Here is a 17,851-nt window from a genome sequence, read left to right on the forward strand (position 1 = left end):
GTTGATAAAACTGGTGTTTTAAAAATTGACCCAGAGAATCATTTTTGTCTTCAGGCCGCTGACTACGACTAGCCAGGCCGGATAGGCCAGATTGTGCCATGTCAGTCGTGTGTGTGTGTGTGTGGAGTAAGGTTTAGTTGAATGCTTTAGTTGTTCAGTGGGCTGTGGAACCAATTATAAGGTCCCACATTAGTATTTAAAGTCATGGGACCCACATTTTTATAATGGGTCCCATGAATTTATTACTTGTGTGGAACCTCATCATTGGTTCCATAACCTGTTAAACAGCTAAAGCGTTTAGCTAATCCAAATTTGTGTGTGTGTGTGTGTAGGTATGTATAAACATGCATTTTATCAATAAATAATGTATAATTATGTTTTATATGTAATATATGAAATATTTTATATTTAATTTATATATTTTTATTCAGTTTTAATTTTTTTATTTATAAAAAATATTAGAAATTGCAATTTGAGGCCAAAAAAGTTTTTCTTTTGGAAAAAATAATGGGGCACCCAAAATAAAAAATCACCTCAAATCGGATATAGGAGTGCAAGGTTATGGCATCTTGAAGTTTGCATATACAGTTAGTATACAACTCACAACTCGGTCATCGGGTTGAACAGGTCAACAATCCAACTATCCAAGTCAAACCTTTTTCGACAAAGTCAATGGTTTTATTACCTTCTCTCGGTTTTACTCAAATTGGATCTAAAATCTTGATCGGGTGATGGTTCAAGCGGTTCAACTGGTTGGTTCAATGAGATTTAAAACACTGGATAAAACCATCATTTGTCTGGTGAATTTGCGTTGAGATGAACTCATGAAGTAGTGCAAAGCTTTGAAATTATAACATTGAAACATTTGTGGTAAATCACTGATTGAGTAGTACTAACTATTAACTATCAACTAGTGTATGTACTAAGTAGTACTAACGACCGTTTGAGACCGGATCTGCTCCTCACACAGGATGCTTCACACGCACACCCGGAGGATTTTATAAGTTATTATTCAGGGGAGATGTTTAGCAGATCCCCTTCCCGTTTTTGACACCCAAATTGGTAAATGGTAGGACACTAGGACAGCCGAGATGACTTACTGTCTCGAGCCAGACACGACGGTAAACGCTAAATGGAGCTATGAGGCGTTATAGAGAACATTTCGGGATCTGTTAAGCAACCGTAGAACCTGTTCATTTGCATGTGGATCGGAATCCTGTCGTATTATTAGATATTTATCAGGATTCCGATCGAACGTGGAATATGCCGACTTTGCAACGCTATGTTATTAAACAACGGTCATGTGTTAAAACGCTAGTAACTACTTCGTTCAGTGTGTACATTGTTTCCTACTTTCCTTGACTGCTGCAACTAGGTTTTTCTTCTTCTTCTTCTTCCGCATAAAGTCGTAATAAGCAAGAAAAACAGGGGACCTTCTCTCTCGCTCTCTTCCACTATTCTTCCAGTTTCTGTTTCTCTGTTTCGATCGATAATGGCATCCGTCTCCGGAGCCGCAGCATCGGCGGCGGAGATTAATCTGCAAACGAGAATGTCTCTGTTGAAGAGCGGAAGCAGGGCCGGTTGCAATCGACTCGCTTCGTCGAGGAATCTGAGCGGATTTTCACATGAAACCACAAGTAGAAGAAGAGCGGGATATCCTGGTCGGGGCGTTTTATCTGCAAAATTGATGAAGATCAAGGAGAAGAACCAAATAGTAGATTCGGCATCGGTGGATGGCTTTCCGGGTGTTGTAAGTGCTCATTCGGTTCATTTGTGTTGGATTTGGAAGCTTTCTTCTTGTTTGTCTGACAATTATCAGGCATTAACTTTTAGAGAACCTGCTATGTTCTTTTTCCCTCCGTTCTGCGCGATCTCTGTTTCTATGTTATTGAAAAGGTGGAACTTAATGAGAATAATACGAACCGAAAGATTTTCAATGCTGAGCTCATACTTTCTGTTTTTTAATATTTACAATTAGCAGGTTATAAATATAAAACAAGTTTTGCAGCTTTGGTTTTGTTGCGAGTCATCAGTAGGACAGGATCTCTGTTGTTTTCACTTATAAAAAAAACAAAGATAAAGTGGATTATATCGTTTTGATTAAGTTCCCTTCCTTGTGTATATGTTTGTATAACCATTGTAAAAATCAGAGAGTACAAATCAAGATCATTCTCCGTTTTCATATTCTCTCGTCTTTACTCTTGTGTTGCTGAAAAAAATTATTCAAGAATCTTTAGTCCAATTACTGGAAGGTTGAGCTCTGGTTCAATATAACTTAGAAGAAGTATACCAACATTTTCATGGTAGACAATAATCTTGTGTTGCACTGAATGGTTTTGGTTTTACCTTCTATTATGTTATGCATTTATTCTAGAAGGCATTTGTTTTGATATTATTCTATGTTTTGTATGATTAAACTGTTTTTCATGGTTTAAGTGTTTAACACACCTACTTTTATAGTAGCTGTTTAAATATGCGATAACTTTCTCCCTCCTGCCAAATTTCATTTCTGAACAATCAAAATAGTTTTTCTAACTTTCAGTTTGTATGCATTACATTCCTGAACACATATCAGTAATTGTGTTTGTTAGTTTCATCGTTTTTAACCTTTGCCAATTCATCTATCAGTAGTTGTGTTTATTAGTTTCAGTAATTCTGTTATCTATCTGTAACCTGAGAGTCTTTGAAAAAAATTCAGGATAACATCATCTCTTCTATTGAGTTTCACCCAAGTGATTATAGTTTGGGAGTGGAAACTTCAGATACTCGAAGAAAAACAAAAATAGTATGCACAATAGGTCCCTCTACAAATACACGTGAAATGATATGGAAATTGGCTGAAGCTGGAATGAATGTGGCACGACTGAATATGTCCCATGGTGACCATGCATCACATCAGAAAACTATTGATTTGGTCAAAGAATACAATGCTCAGTTTGAAGACAAGGTTGTTGCCATAATGCTTGATACAAAGGTATGTTTGTTAGTCATAGCTACTGCATTTTAGATAATCATTTAATCACTCTTAATTTGAAGATGTCTGTGGGTTTTCAAGTCTGTACTTGCACATTTGAAAAAAAGGTCCACACATTTGGAGCAATTAGGGGTGATTTTACAGTCCAGACTGCCAAACCGAACCGAACAAAACTGATTGGTTTGGTCTGCTCTGGACTTAAAAACAGTCTGGTTTGACTTGGGATAATTTCAAATTTCGGTTTTCTGAATTTTAGAAACCAAACCAAACCATAAACCGAATGTGTATGTTATATATATATATATATATATATATATATATATATATAATGATATGATATGATATTTGGGCTTTCTAATTGGATTAAACCTGATAGAATGGCCTAGATTGTATTAGAAACCAGACTTGGTATAGAGGTGGCTTGTAGAATTAACAACCCAAAATGTTTAACATGACATTAACTACTTGAAGTAATGCAATTGGGAAAAAAAAATCAAAGATATTGAAAGTTTCACATGTTTGGTTTGTTAAGTGTTTAAATACGTTTTGTATGCTATGTTTGACTTTATTTCTACATTTTTACTTTGAACATGTTTTATATGTTATGTTTATGTATTTTAATTTCAGCCAATAGGCTTTTAAACATTTAATTTCTTTTGAAATTTAACTATGCATTTTTAATTAATATTATATTTCATTTTTGTTTTTTTACATTTTGATTTTTTTGTTTTTTGTTTTGTATATATTTTTTTTAATTTCGTGCCTCGTGTCTTGCACCTTGGGCACAAAAATCCCCTTGCACTTATTTGCACCTTGTGCTTTTAAAACACTTGGGAGAACACATTATTTCCCTCACACTTGTGCTTTTAAAACAAGTGTGCTGCAATGTTGACATATGATGAATTATTAATTCGAATAGTTAATAACTATCGTGTTGTTTTCTTTTCATAATTTGAAATGCAAGCTCTTATTCCTTGTTTTACCCCTATCATTGTACCCTGCTAACTGGTATCTTCACGTAGATTGAGTATGTTTATGACAACAACTATTTCAACTCAACTCAACTAAGTCTTGTCCAGGGGCAGAGCTAGGAAATTGTTATAAGGGGGACCAAAACATAAATGAAGTATGGATGGGCCCACGGGGGGGCAACCATTGAGATGGAGAGTGGGGGGAGGGGAAAATTTACATGAAAAGCTGTATTACAGTGGAGATTTTCTGAACCATGGGGGAGGGGGGGGCATGGCTCCCCTGGGTCCCCCTGGCTCCACCCCTGGTCTGGTCCAACTATATGGAGCTACTCCTAGGTTCTCCCAAATAAGTTGTTTTCTGACCATATCCTTTGGAAATCTCCACAGCCATTTTCCTAACAAGGCCTTATTCTTTTATTTAGCCTCCCAATTCCCAGCCCTCCCTCTTCCTTAATTTTACAATCCCTTTCCATCTCATAAGATGATCTTTTTCACCATCACCAATATCCTACAAAAAGTCCCTAAGGATTTTTTCTATTCTTTGTATCACCTTAACAGGAGCCTGGATAATATATAGGAAGTAAGCTAAAAGATTTGAAAAAGTGAATTTAATGAGATTTAACCTTCCCCCTTTGAAATATAATTCTTTGTCATGCAAGCAACTTTTTTGAGAATAGGAGTTGGCCCAAATATTTAAGAGGCTAACTCCTAATCTCGCATCCCAACATTGCAGCACACTTGTTGATCTCATTTTGATGCAACTCAATGCCTATAAAGTTACACTTCATCACCTCCACTACTAGGAAGAAAAGCATGGGGGATGGGTGATCTCTTTGCCTCAAACTTCTAGAAGCCTTAAAGAAATTTTGGGAGCTTCATTTGTTAGGATAGAAAAATGAGTAGACTGCTCCTAAAACCCATCTTAGTTACTACCCATTTCAGAAACTCTCAATCCACATGGTCATAATCCTTTTCTAACTCCAATTTGTATGCAAAAACCCTTCTTTCCCGATTTTCTAAAGTCCTTGACTGCTCCATTTGCTATCAAAATCTGGTCTGGAATCTTGCAGTTCCTTACAAAAGCTCTTTGCTCTTGAGAGGTTAGAAGGTGAGAAACCTCTTTTAATCTTGTTAATAAAAGCTTAGTCACAATTTTATATAAACTTGTGGTGTGCGACAAATGGGTCTGAAATTATTTGTAGAGGTTGCTCTAGGAACTTTTGGAATCAATGATATAAAAGTAGCATTTGTGCCTTTTACCACTTTGCCTCTTTCATGAAATTCATTGGAAACTCTTTTTAAATCTTCTTTAGTCACATGCCAACGTTCATGTTAAAAAGCGATTGAAAAACCATTGGGATGTGGAGCTTTGTCACAACAATCTATTATATTTGCTATGTTGAAATAATCAAACAATGTGTACTAAAGGACCTAATGATTGGAGTTGCACTTCTCCTTTGGCACTTTTCTTTCCCTGAATCTACTACATTAAAATCTTTCTCAAGCATTTTTCTTTTCTGATTTTATTTTTGTGTCCATTGCTTTTAATTCATTTTTATTCTCACTTTTTGAAAAAAAAAACAATGATTTATTTGGCATGTTGAATTTCTTTATATAGGGTCCTGAGGTTAGAAGTGGAGATGTGCCTCAACCTATCCTGCTTAAAGAGGGACAAGAGTTCAATTTTACTATTCAAAGAGGAGTTAGCACAGAAAATACTGTTAGTGTAAACTATGATGATTTTGTGAATGATGTGGAAGTTGGGGATACACTACTGGTAGATGGTAAGTGCAGAAACTCTTAGCGATTCTGCATGAGATGTCAAGTATCATGCTCAAATCAAAGTTAACAAGTTATTTTGTCTGTTATAGGAGGAATGATGTCATTAGCAGTAAAATCAAAAACAAAGGATTTGGTCAAATGTGAAGTTATTGATGGTGGAGAGCTGAAATCAAGGCGTCATTTAAATGTTCGTGGAAAAAGTGCAACTTTGCCATCTATAACAGGTAATTTCTTATCTTCTATACCTGTAGTAGATTATATCCATTCCCAATTTAATTCTTCTTTTTGTGGCTGCTTTGTGTTAAATGTATCTAACATCAATTTCTGCAGAGAAAGACTGGGAGGATATCAAGTTTGGGGTGGACAATAAAGTTGATTTCTATGCTGTTTCTTTTGTGAAAGATGCTAAAGTGGTTCATGAATTGAAAGATTATCTAAAATGTGAGTTTCTTACCTCTTTTTGTTGTCATTCTTTTCTAGTTTTGGTGCATTTATTGCTGTTCTGGATAAAAGGAATCACAAATACTCTATGTTGTAGGTTGCAATGCGGATATTCATGTGATAGTTAAAATAGAAAGCGCAGATTCTATTCCAAATCTTCATTCAATAATTTCAGCATCTGATGGTGTAAGTTATTCTCATGTTTTAAAATCAAACTTGATCTACTATCATTCTATGACATAGAGATTAGGTAGAACTTGTTGATCTTGAAGACTAAATTTGCTTATTTTAGCACGTTGATTGCTAAAATAGATGAGGTGAAAAATAATGAAGATATGTTGTCACCATACACAGCTGGAATTGCATGGAATTGAATTTTCAGGATTAATTTGTTAGTATTGAATATGGCATGTTCAGTAATAACATTATGGGCATACTAGAAACAATGGATATGTAATGCCACTGATAAAGAATTGCTAAACATTGTATTGACTTTAGAAAATTCTAATGGTATTTTGAAATATACTCATGAATTCATGAATCACACTTTTTTGTTGCATTAGACAAAGGTATTTCATAATTATGACAATCATAATGAGTTTCTGACAATAAAGTTGTTACTAGCCCTGTCCCTTTTTAATAGATAAAAAAAGGTTGGGGGCGGGGGGGGCAGATGGTTGAGGTGCATGAATCATGCTTTTGTTATAGATTTCAGGCATAAAGTAAGCCTTAGTCTGTCATTTTCTTTATGGTGGAAAAGACTGTCCACAACATGTTGCCTGGAATATTACAATATATTGGAAAAATTTTAAATATACCAATATAATCAATTCTGTAACCAAAGCATATGAAAACATGCCAAAAACATTAGAAAAACATGGTCAGATATACAAACTATACAATAAAACATACTAGATTTTAAATGTATTTTGACTAACATAGGATGTTCAAATTACCCCTGTAAGTCAAGTTTCTCAAAAACTATTAAGTATTTCTACACCAAAATGCTATGTTATAATCATGTCTATAATGTATGCAAGAAATTTAATTGTTGGTAAAAATCTTATTGCCTTATCAAAGATCTATTTTATGTAATTATTTCAAAAGATGGTGGCAATCTCTTAACTAGTTTACTCCCTTCACTTCGTTGCATCTAATTTTGACAGGCAATGGTAGCTCGTGGAGACCTTGGAGCTGAACTTCCAATTGAGGAAGTTCCTTTATTGCAGGTATATTTGATTGTCATGGCAAGTTTTATGTTACTTGTTGACATTTGCATTTTATTTGCATCAATAGCTCATGTTTTTCCAAGAACCCTCTAATATATAATGTATATTCTACCTGTCAATTCTTAAAAATACTATTCATGCCTTCATGGTCGGTGTCCTTGGCTCCATTGGTGTGCTGCATTTCGGTCTTTTTGCTTTAATGATGAAATTTCATCTCTCATCAAAGTTATAAAACATGGAGTTGTGACATGAAGCATTCCACTACCTGGAGGTGCATTTCAGAACACAAGAGGCGTAAGCCTCTGTGAGCACAAAGTGGTATAATCCTCCTCAGGAGGAGGAAGAGGAGGCAAAGTTCTTCTTCTTCTTCTTATTATTTTGATAAGTGGGGCATATTTCTTATTCTTTTTTCCCTTTATTTGTTAGGTGCTCAACTGTGATAAAATTCAGTGACTATCCACTAGTACTGGGACCTGATGGCCCATTTGACATCCCTTCCACCTGCATCATTTGAGACATGGACTGCCCATGCATTGCTTGTAATGATATATCAGGGGTTGTTAGTCTCATGAGATTCCCCCATTCCTGTTCCTCTGGTGCATCGGGTCTAGTATGCCCTCATCCCCTTCATCCACTTGCAGCAAGTAGATATGTTGGGACTTACAATGGTTGCCTAGCCCAAAATTTTCATTGCAATTGTAGCACAGGTCACAGTTGCAATGGGCTTGCATCTCAGCCCATGTTTTGAGAAAGCAGGAACCCACACCCCTGAATTCATTTGGAGAAGGGCAGAAACCCAAACCCTAGAATCTCTGTAGTGACACGTGGCAAAACCCTACTCGTGAACTTTCTTTCCCAGATCTAACCAAATAACAGAGTTTTCCATTTTGGGGAAGGTTCCCTCTTATATTACATGATTTCCTATTCTGTTTGGGGACCTTCTCTATAAATAGAAGAGACCTAAGTCTCTCCACACATATACATTACCCTTCCCTTGCGTAAGCTTTGCTGAGATGTGTTGTGTCCTCAAAATCTCTATCAGAGCTTTTCTGCACCTTCTTTCTTCTTCCTTCCTCCTAGATACATTATTCTTGGAAGTAGACCCCACTGTTGGATTGCCTTTTTTTTTTTTTTTTATTGGAAACGGTAACTTCATTAAATAACTTTAAAATAACTTTCCAGATTTAAGTACAGCTGTCAACCCCTAAGTAGGTGTTGAGCCCCAGTTATCTTTCTTAAAAAACTGCCCAGAACATACTCTCCCTCACAGTCCCTTGTTTAGCCAATGTGTCAGCTAAACCATTAGCTGATCTCCTTGTCCATTTGAAGCATGTACCGATCTCCCTTGTTGTATTGTGGATTTCCCTTATGGGCTGTCTATAAATCCAGGCTCCCAACTTACCAGATTGCAGCCACTCGATCAACAATTTAGAGTCTCCCTCAATCTCAATTTGGTATAACCCCAACTGTTTTGCACATACTACACCTTGAAGCAAGGCCATCACCTCCGCTCTCAATGAGTCCCCCACTCCTATTGGTCCTGAAAACAAAGCCACTGTTGGCTTGCCTTCCCACAAGTAGAATAATAAATGATGTTTATTCAATTGTTACAAAAATGTGAAAACTTCAGACCTATGTTTAGTTTACTAGAGGGGGGGGTAAGTCTTTAGAGTGATCAGTGAATGACAGTAGCATTTTCTACCAATTGAGCTCCTTAAAGATGTTTTTCTTTAGCCCAAAAAATTGACCACAGATTAGGACTTTAAAATGTAAATTTATCTTTTACTTTGCTATTTCATTGTATGAGATCTTCTCCTTGCTTGGCATATTCCTAGCCAAAATGAGTTGTTGATTTTCCATTGCTCTTTTTAGGGAACACTGCCTGTGGTTAGGTGAGTGTCTATCTTCTTCAGAGGAGGTGGGTTGAGTTTAAGTATATAACTCACTAGTTGTGTTATCTCTTGATAGATGGAGAATCACTTGGTTACTTCGTATTTGCAGTTGTCAAGGTATGCACTTTATGGGACTTCTTGATTAGGTAATTGGGCATGGCATGTGATGCTTTGGAGGTGCCTAACTTCAAAGTCCAATGGAGACATTGTAGGAATTGACTTTTTTCAGAGAACATTGCCCTTTTTTGGTGGTGTTTGGAACAAAATACTATCCTCTTTTCCGCATTCATCGCCAACTTCTGTAGCTCACACTAGTGCCCCTGGTGTCAGAGTATGGTGAAGGCTCATTTTATGGTTTGATGTGCTGAATCAGGAATTATGCCCCTCCAGAAGTTTTAGTTGTGTTTCTGACGGAGAAGGGAATAATTTCTGAATTTTAATGACTCAATTAGTGTCTAGTGAGGCAGTTTTACCTAATGTAGATGGTGAGGCAGGTTCACCTAAAGTAGAGGTGATGGCTTTTGTCTTGGCCTTGGAGTGGCTTCTATACATTTCTAATACCTTGTGATTGAGGGTACTTTGCTAATAGCATTAAATGGAAAAAGACAGGAGAATTTCTTGGGGATAGGCATACTTGTTTGATGAGAACAAGGTAGTTCTTTCCAAATATCTGGTTGTGTTGAGGTGCATTAAGGGAGGTGTTCCCAAGGTTCAAAATATTGATACGCTCGATATGCCGGTAGAGGTGTATCAGGCAGTATTGGTAATTTTCTTAGTGTTTTTTTTTTTCAAATCCAATTCAGAGGGGCCGGTTTAAGGTCCGTGCACTCCCTGAACCGGTCAAAACCCCAATACACCCTCTGTAGGGGCATATTGGGAAGCTCCCGATACAATACGTAACGGCCGATATGGGCTGATACATCGATATTTTGAAACTTGGGTGTTCCAACTTTAATAAAGAAAAGAAGAGGTAAAGAAAAGGATAGGAGAAAGAAAGAGAAGGGAAAGAGAAGAAAGAGGAAGACTAAGGAGAAATCTAATCTTCTCTCCTTACTGTCGACCCAGGTTGTATTAGCATTCTACTAAAGCTGAAATGACTATAATACCCTTAGGTAAGTTACAACAGACATAAGAGAGAAAAACAACATGAAAAAAGACAATAGTGCCCCTGTTAACTAATTCTAACAATTCTAACAGGAGGGAACTACTATTCTATGGTCAATGATTTAGCAATTCTCGGTTTTCAAGGCCTGACCTTACTGTGGGGTGTCATTACCATTGTAAAGGATATAAAGCTTGATAATGAGGTTGTCTGTTTTTCTTTCTTTTTTTTGGCTGTCCATCTTGTGTGTTTTTTTGTATTCTTTTTTGTGTACATCTGCACACAATTCTTCATGTTTTAGCAGAAGATAATGGTGGACAAAAAATATTGCAACATTTATGAACTAATGTCACAGTCCAAGCGTAATCATCTTCCATGGATCACTATTATCACCTTGTCACAATCCAATCACATGGTGTTGCACTGTCTTGTGAAGGCCCATATACTGAATTATTGAATACCAGTATTAGAACTGTATTCTGTTAAAAAAAAATAGTAGATCTCAATTAACTGTTTGAACAGGAAGAGATCATTAGAAGGTGCCACAGCATGCAGAAACCGGTGATAGTAGCAACAAACATGTTGGAAAGCATGATAAATCATCCAACACCAACAAGGGCAGAAGTATCTGACATTGCAATTGCAGTACGAGAAGGTGCTGATGCAGTGATGCTTTCTGGGGAAACTGCACATGGAAAGTAAGTACTTGTGGTTTACGTTTCTTGCTATACCACCTATTATTTTCTACATGTTAACAGTTTCAACCCTTGTTTTTTCTTTGTGTGCATTTTTATTCTTTTATGGATTTCTTGTAGCAGCCATTGATAGATCACGCTTTGATCTTTGTTGTGATGTAAGAAGAATTTTACCTTATTATTATAAATCTTCCATTGGTTCTTATAGGGGCGGGATTGTAATTATTCATGTTATTTCTTCACTCTTTAATAAAACAAGTTGAATGCAGCATGGGTCTTGCATTTATCTTCTCAAACTCTTTATGTTCTCCTTTCAGACCTGTTTTTTCATCTACTCAAACTCTATACTAATAACTTCGTATTGGAGTCATCTACTCTTGAATAGGCCAGATAGAAAGAGCTCACATCTACTCTTGAAAGAGTATTTTAATTTGTCTGGAGCTGTATCCCCTTTGCTGTTCGTTTGAAGTAAAGGAAAGGACTGAAGAGGTTGTGGCTTCAGTTGGCAAACTAGTCACAGGCTGGGTCATCACACTACCAGAATTTGAACAAATCAGATTTTCAAATTTTGTTGATAACTTTTGGGAACTGTTAGAGATTCAAAATTGCAATGTGAATCAGTTAGTCTAAACTGAAGTTGGATGGGTGCTTTCTTTGTATGGGGTGTTACCTAGACACCTAATCAGCTTGTATCTTGTTTTTGATTTAATAAAATTTTATTCTTACTCTTCAAAAAAAAAGTTTATCATAGAGAGGACCATCCAACTGCATCTGGCCTTAATTAAAATGAATAGGCCAGATAGAAAGCTCACATGTCCTAAGTCTCTTAAATAAAAAATAGATTAGTCAATTTGACCTGCTTAAGGGCTACTTTAAATGTATGAGACCACATTGAGCAGTCCCATGCTTGGCTTTCCCTCTATTTTAGTGGGTAGCCAGGCATCACTCTTTTTGAGAAGGGTAGTTACATAATCACCCCCACTCTATAAAGCCTCCCTAGAAGAGGCCCGTGCTTCCTAATGCTACTAATGTACTAGTGAGGGATCAAAAGAGATAAAAAGGAGAGAGCTATGCATGGGGAGGACTAAAAGGAAGAAGAACAGAAAGAAAAAGGGACAAAACACCCAAAAATTTTGGGAGATCCTCTAAGAAGAAGAGAAGAAAACATTTCTCAGCAGTTAGAAGCAAACCACAGGTAGATAGGGAAATGGAAGTTCTTTTTAGGTCATGGATAAATGATAAAAGTTTTCTTTAATTGTTTAAAAGAATATACACAAAGAGTTCCTTGTTACCCCAAGTTACTATGTAAGAGCCCATACACAGCAGCCGCCTGTTACATTACATCCTTTTAAGTTACTCTGCAATACATTGGTCCCTGTTCACCTCTTGTCCTGCTAGGGAAATGGAAGTATTCTTCCTTGCAAACATCTCATCTCTGCTTTCTTCGTCCTTTCTCCACCTACCGTAAGATTTCTAGTCTTCTTTTTCTTTCTCCTTTAATACATCTATATGAGGCAGAATTATAATAGATTCTTATGCCAACAATCGTATTAATAATGACAATGGAAGGGAATTCTTCATGGATCATACCCAACAATATAATAAAAAACTTTGGTCCTTTCTCAATAACGTAAATCGGTATGTCCATAGTATTGTTGAGCTATCATGTATATGCTTATAAGTAGAATTTAAATCAATCCATTTAATATTGCCTTGGATTTTCATTTGGAGATAATCTTAGTTTTTGTAATTTCTGCAATCCAGTTTTTGACAAGTTTACCAAGAAATTTGCTACCTGGAAGAGGAATTGTGTTTCTTTAGGAGGGATAATCACACTAAAATGGTCAACCTTTGCTAACCTTTCCATCTACTTCTTGTTCATATCCAAAATCCCAATGCTAATTGTGAAAAGATTGAAGAAAATAATGAGAGTTTTCTTATGGTAACAAGGACAAACTAAAAGGATCACCTAATAAATTGGAAATATTCAGAAGGAAAGAAGAGAGTGGATTGGGTTTGGGGTTTGGTTTTTAGGAATTCCTCCCTCCTGGTTAGATGGCTTTGATGCTTCTCTGTAGATTTGAATAAGCTGTGGTATATCATGATTAAAATGGTTGATGATTTATTGGGCAATGGACGTGATGCTGGTCTTTTTGAGCTATACTTCACCTTGGAAGTCTTTTTCAGCTATTTGAAGTGTGTTCTCACCCATACCAGATTTGACGTGTCGTAAAGGAACAAGACTAAATTCTAGGAAGATCTATGGTGAGGAAACCATCCTTCGAAGATTTATATCTGAGTCTATTTACTTTTTCTATGAATAAAAAACAAGACCATTTCATTTCCCAAGGTCCTTTTCCAGAGTCAGCTATATGATCTTCAGCTTTTGGACATTGTCTTCATTGATCCCTCTAAAGCAGATAGCCATGTTTGGACTCCCAATCCTGTGAATACCTTCTTGTAGTGTTGCATGGATATGAACATGATAATCAATGTACACGTGTTTAGAGCCATACTTGGCAAAACAAAAAACAAGGACTTGCAGGCACATCCATAGAAAAGTATAAACCTAGCATTTATAGGAAAAATGGCATTCATTCTGTGTATAATTGTCCATTTATGCTAAGTAAGGAGAAAAATAAAAGTGTCACATCACATAGAAGTGTCCTTCAAGAATCCATAACATCTGACAAATGTCCAACATGGACACTTCATCCATTTAAGAGAGTCCATGCACCACTGCCTTCTTGTCTGCTTCCTTTTCTTATCCCTAGTCTGGAACTGGTAAACACACTAAGTGAGCACATTGAGTAAGCACAATCAGCATGCAGCACTACCTTGTTGTGCCTCTCAGCACAACAAAAAACAAAGTACTGAGAACATTATAGGGGCAAATCACTAGATTTTCTACTTTAAATTGATTTTGTCAGGTTCTGGTTTATTCGTCCTTTGATAAACCACTAGGGTCCCTCATAATTTAATCTAGTTCTGCTGAGCAATGGCCTTGCCAGCTTTATATCTAATTGTGTTTCTAAACTTGATCAGATTTGTTTTTTCCCCATTACCGATGAATTACATTAATAAATCTTTTTTGTTTGGAGAGGGGGGGGGGAGGGTTGGGAAAGGAGGCATGATGTTTTTTGGGAAGTATTTTTCCCTTTTTAAAGGAATATATAGTATGCCTTTTTCTTTTATTTGATCGGTTATTATGATAATGGCTTCAGGTATCCACTAAAAGCTGTTAAAGTAATGCACACTGTGGCATTGAGAACTGAATTATTTTTCCCTTTTTAAAGGAATATCTAGTATGCCTTTTTCTTTTATTTGATCGGTTATTATGATAATGGCTTCAGGTATCCACTAAAAGCTGTTAAAGTAATGCACACTGTGGCATTGAGAACTGAATCGAGTTTACCGGACAAAACTACTATTCATTCTTTTTCCCTTCAGGCGCATGTTGGTCATGATATAAAGGTAAGGCGGGCTACCCCATTCATGTTCACAAGTTGTTTTGAATGAATGAAATTTATTCTGATGGGCTTAATGAGAAATGAAGCTTGGAACATTGCTATCAATTGGCAGCATGGCGCAACACTTTTTATGTCAAATTTCTTTTCTGTTTTTTTCTTTCTGTAGGAACTTTCTGATATCTTTAACTTTCACTGTAGTATCAGAACCATATGAGTGCAATGTTTGCTTTCCATGCAACCACAATGGCAAATACACTTCGAACACCCATTGTTGTCTTCACAAGAACAGGATCTATGGCTGTGCTGTTAAGCCACTACCGGCCTTCTGCTACAATCTTTGCTTTCACAAATGTGTAAGTTTCTCCCTTTCAAAATCACTAAAACTGGCAATATCTTGGCTAAACATATTTATGGTGGATAGGATTTGAGATGAATTTCAATTTCATTTTTAATCTGATTGTATTCTTTTTTTTTTTGGAAAAAGGTAAGGTAATTTATTCAGAATAAAGAGAAAATTACAACAAGGCCCAGACCACTAATTCTGCCTGGGTCCAAAACAGATTACAAGTTCATCCATGATTTAGTGCAAAACAAAAGAGATACATTCTGTTTTTTAAATTCCTCATTCACCGAGACCCAGGAACAAATCTTGCCCACTGCTTTCTGCACTACTTCTGGGCATTTTTAATCTGATTGTGTTTGGATTCCACCCTTATCCGGTTCTGATACAGATCTAATTTACATACACAATGTGTCTACTTTTATGTCTATGCATGTACTTGTGTGTGCATTATGAATTGTTTTGCTTTGTTTTTTTTTTTTTAATTTTACAATTTTGTGCAGAGGATCTGTAACTAATTTTTTATAGGTAACAAGTGATTTCGTAAATGATTACAATGATTTATGCAAAAAGGATTCCATCAACTATTGTTGGAACCTTGTAGCTTGAGAATATACATTAAAAAAAAACAATTGACCCAACTCCATATAATCTAAGAAAAGGAAAATAAAAAATGAATGATCAGTCTCATCCTTTGAGTCTTGATATGTATCTCTGCTACATGTTAAAATTCCTTAAGATCAAAGCCTAATGCAAATAAACTGACACATGCAATTGCTAGTCTATGAGTAAGTTTATTCAATATTCATCTCCATGTGCCTAAATGATGGATCAATTAAGTGTTAGGTTATCAACTAGATGGTTGCAAGTAAAACCGACATGAACCATTTAGCTTTAGCTTATCAAAATGTTCATTTCAGCGCTTTAAAATCAGGCCTGTAAATTGACTTTAGTTAGTAGGATTTGTCAGCCCCAACCAGTAGTACTGTCCCAGGAGGTTCTTTGAAAATTCCTTTTCACACGCTTACCAGACTGGTTCTGTATCCCAGCCACAGACCACAGTGCTTGATATTCTTTCCAAATCTCCACTATAATTTGCTTATAGTTGGGCAGTGTTTTTTTTTTTTTTTTTTTTCTTTTGAAAGATGATAATGAAGTTGACAAGTTGTATTATAATTCCGTGAAAAGAAAAGTGGGGGAGAGAGAGGGTCCCTCAACCACATATACGAAAATGTGCCTATTTCAATATGCACAGATGATGTACATTCGGTTTCTATACAAGAAAAGGCTGAAAAGATAATGGACTCAAACAAGCAGTCCAGCTCTTCCACATGCTTTCAATTCTACCAATAATTGCCTCCATCAGCTCAGATTTGGACTAAAAGATCTGCGATTCCTCTCTTATGGTTACTGGCTGGCCTGTCAGATCAATTAGGTTTGTTGTGGTAAATATACGTGGGTTATAACCTAACTGTTTGGGAGCCTAGATCTGGTTTATCCATATAGACACACCAAAATTTCACCAGTGGTGTCGCCATGAAGATAAAACAGAATCAATATCTGATGCAGATCTCTCCTGCTGCAAATTGTAGTGTCTGTACTGTATTGTTCTTTCGACTCATATGGAACTGGCTTTGTTGGTATCTCCTTGGAAGTGGTTAAAAATGGTATCTACCTATCTCCAGTCCTAGGTGAACTGTGCTTTTATATTTTCCTACTTTAACGGACAAGTTAGAGATTGAGTTTCTTTTTATTCAATTCTGTTGATGCAGAGAAAGAATCAAGCAGAGGTTAGCACTTTATCAAGGTGTATTACCCATATACATGCAGTTATCGGATGATGCAGAGGAAACCTTCTCTCGAGCACTAAATCTTTTGCTGGTACTCGGTTATAGTTTGCTGCTTTTCATCCGTGAATATTTTTACTAAATTAATTTTTCTTTATGGTTAATCTATTATTGAAATTCTTTTGCACCAGAATAAGAATCTGCTGAAGGCGGGAGAGCATGTTACTATTGTCCAAAGTGGAAGACAGCCAATCTGGCGCCAAGAATCTACACATCACATTCAAGTGCGAAAGGTCGAAGGTTAAGCTGTCTACCTTGAAGAGACAGCTATTTCTTAATTGAGACTAATTCTTGATTGTTTGTTACTCAAATGAAACATTACCTTCAATTTAGGTGAAACTTTCTATAATCTTAGTGATTCACTTTATTAGTTATTAAAGACAAATGGAAGATCTTTTTAACATGAGAACGAGATTTTATTTTTTATTTTTTTTACTGTGTTCTGTACTGAAATTCATACGTGTCTTTACACGATATAATGATGCCATTATATTAGAGCTCAGGTTTGCTTCTCACAGAGCGTGCCTCTCACCAAACTCGGTGTTTTCAGCCATGCATCGAGAATATCTCCCATACTTAATGTTGTCATTTATGGGAAGATGTTCCCAATGCACGGCTGCGATATGTTGGGAGGTTGGTGTGAAGTGCGCTATGTGAGGAGAAAATACGATTTCATTATGCTAAAGAGTAACAGAACATAACACTAAGTGACCCTGTATGTTCCCTTGGTTTGGTCATTTTTTTAGAGGAACTTGATTTGGTCATTTATGTATGTGAAGGATTTTCTTAAAACATATTCGTCAGGAATAAAAAGGTAATAGGGTGAGAAGCCTAAGTCTTAGCATTCAGTGCCCGTTTAGGAGGGCTGGAGCTGAACATTTAGTGCCCATCTGTAAAGTAGAAGGAACAGATAGAGTGTCTATGGTTTTCTTCACAAGCTGTCAGCCTGTAAGATGAACAGATAAAGTGTATATAGTATTGTTCAAAAGCTGTCAGCCTGTAAAAGGAACAGAAAATGCATCTTTTGCAGATATTGCCACAAAGATAGACATGCATGATAATTGATAGAGAAGCCTTAAGAATTGCTGTTATGATCTTCATAGCAGCA

The 17,851-nt window shown here is 36.4% G+C and overlaps 1 protein-coding gene across 2 annotated transcripts; it reads left to right on the forward strand.

Moving 5' to 3' along the window:
* The first annotated feature begins 1,027 nt into the window (after positions 1-1,027).
* Positions 1,028-17,169, forward strand: PKP3 (plastidial pyruvate kinase 3). 2 transcript variants are annotated; one of them, XM_088962749.1, is made up of 12 exons: positions 1,028-1,750; positions 2,699-2,974; positions 5,564-5,729; positions 5,817-5,951; positions 6,058-6,168; positions 6,266-6,354; positions 7,335-7,397; positions 10,914-11,089; positions 14,440-14,560; positions 14,755-14,909; positions 16,669-16,777; positions 16,875-17,169. In XM_088962749.1, exons 1-12 carry the CDS (start codon positions 1,493-1,495, stop codon positions 16,986-16,988), a joined length of 1,773 nt encoding a protein of 590 aa, XP_088818875.1. In that variant the 5' UTR covers positions 1,028-1,492; the 3' UTR covers positions 16,989-17,169. The 2 variants fall into 2 exon arrangements, with proteins under 2 accessions (XP_088818875.1, XP_088818876.1); XM_088962750.1 differs by having other exon boundaries at positions 14,761-14,909.
* Positions 17,170-17,851: the final 682 nt, after the last annotated feature.

Source organism: Nelumbo lutea, chromosome 1 (assembly GCF_056320005.1).
Source record: "Nelumbo lutea isolate HS-2025 chromosome 1, American lotus-T2T, whole genome shotgun sequence".
NCBI lineage: Eukaryota > Viridiplantae > Streptophyta > Magnoliopsida > Proteales > Nelumbonaceae > Nelumbo > Nelumbo lutea.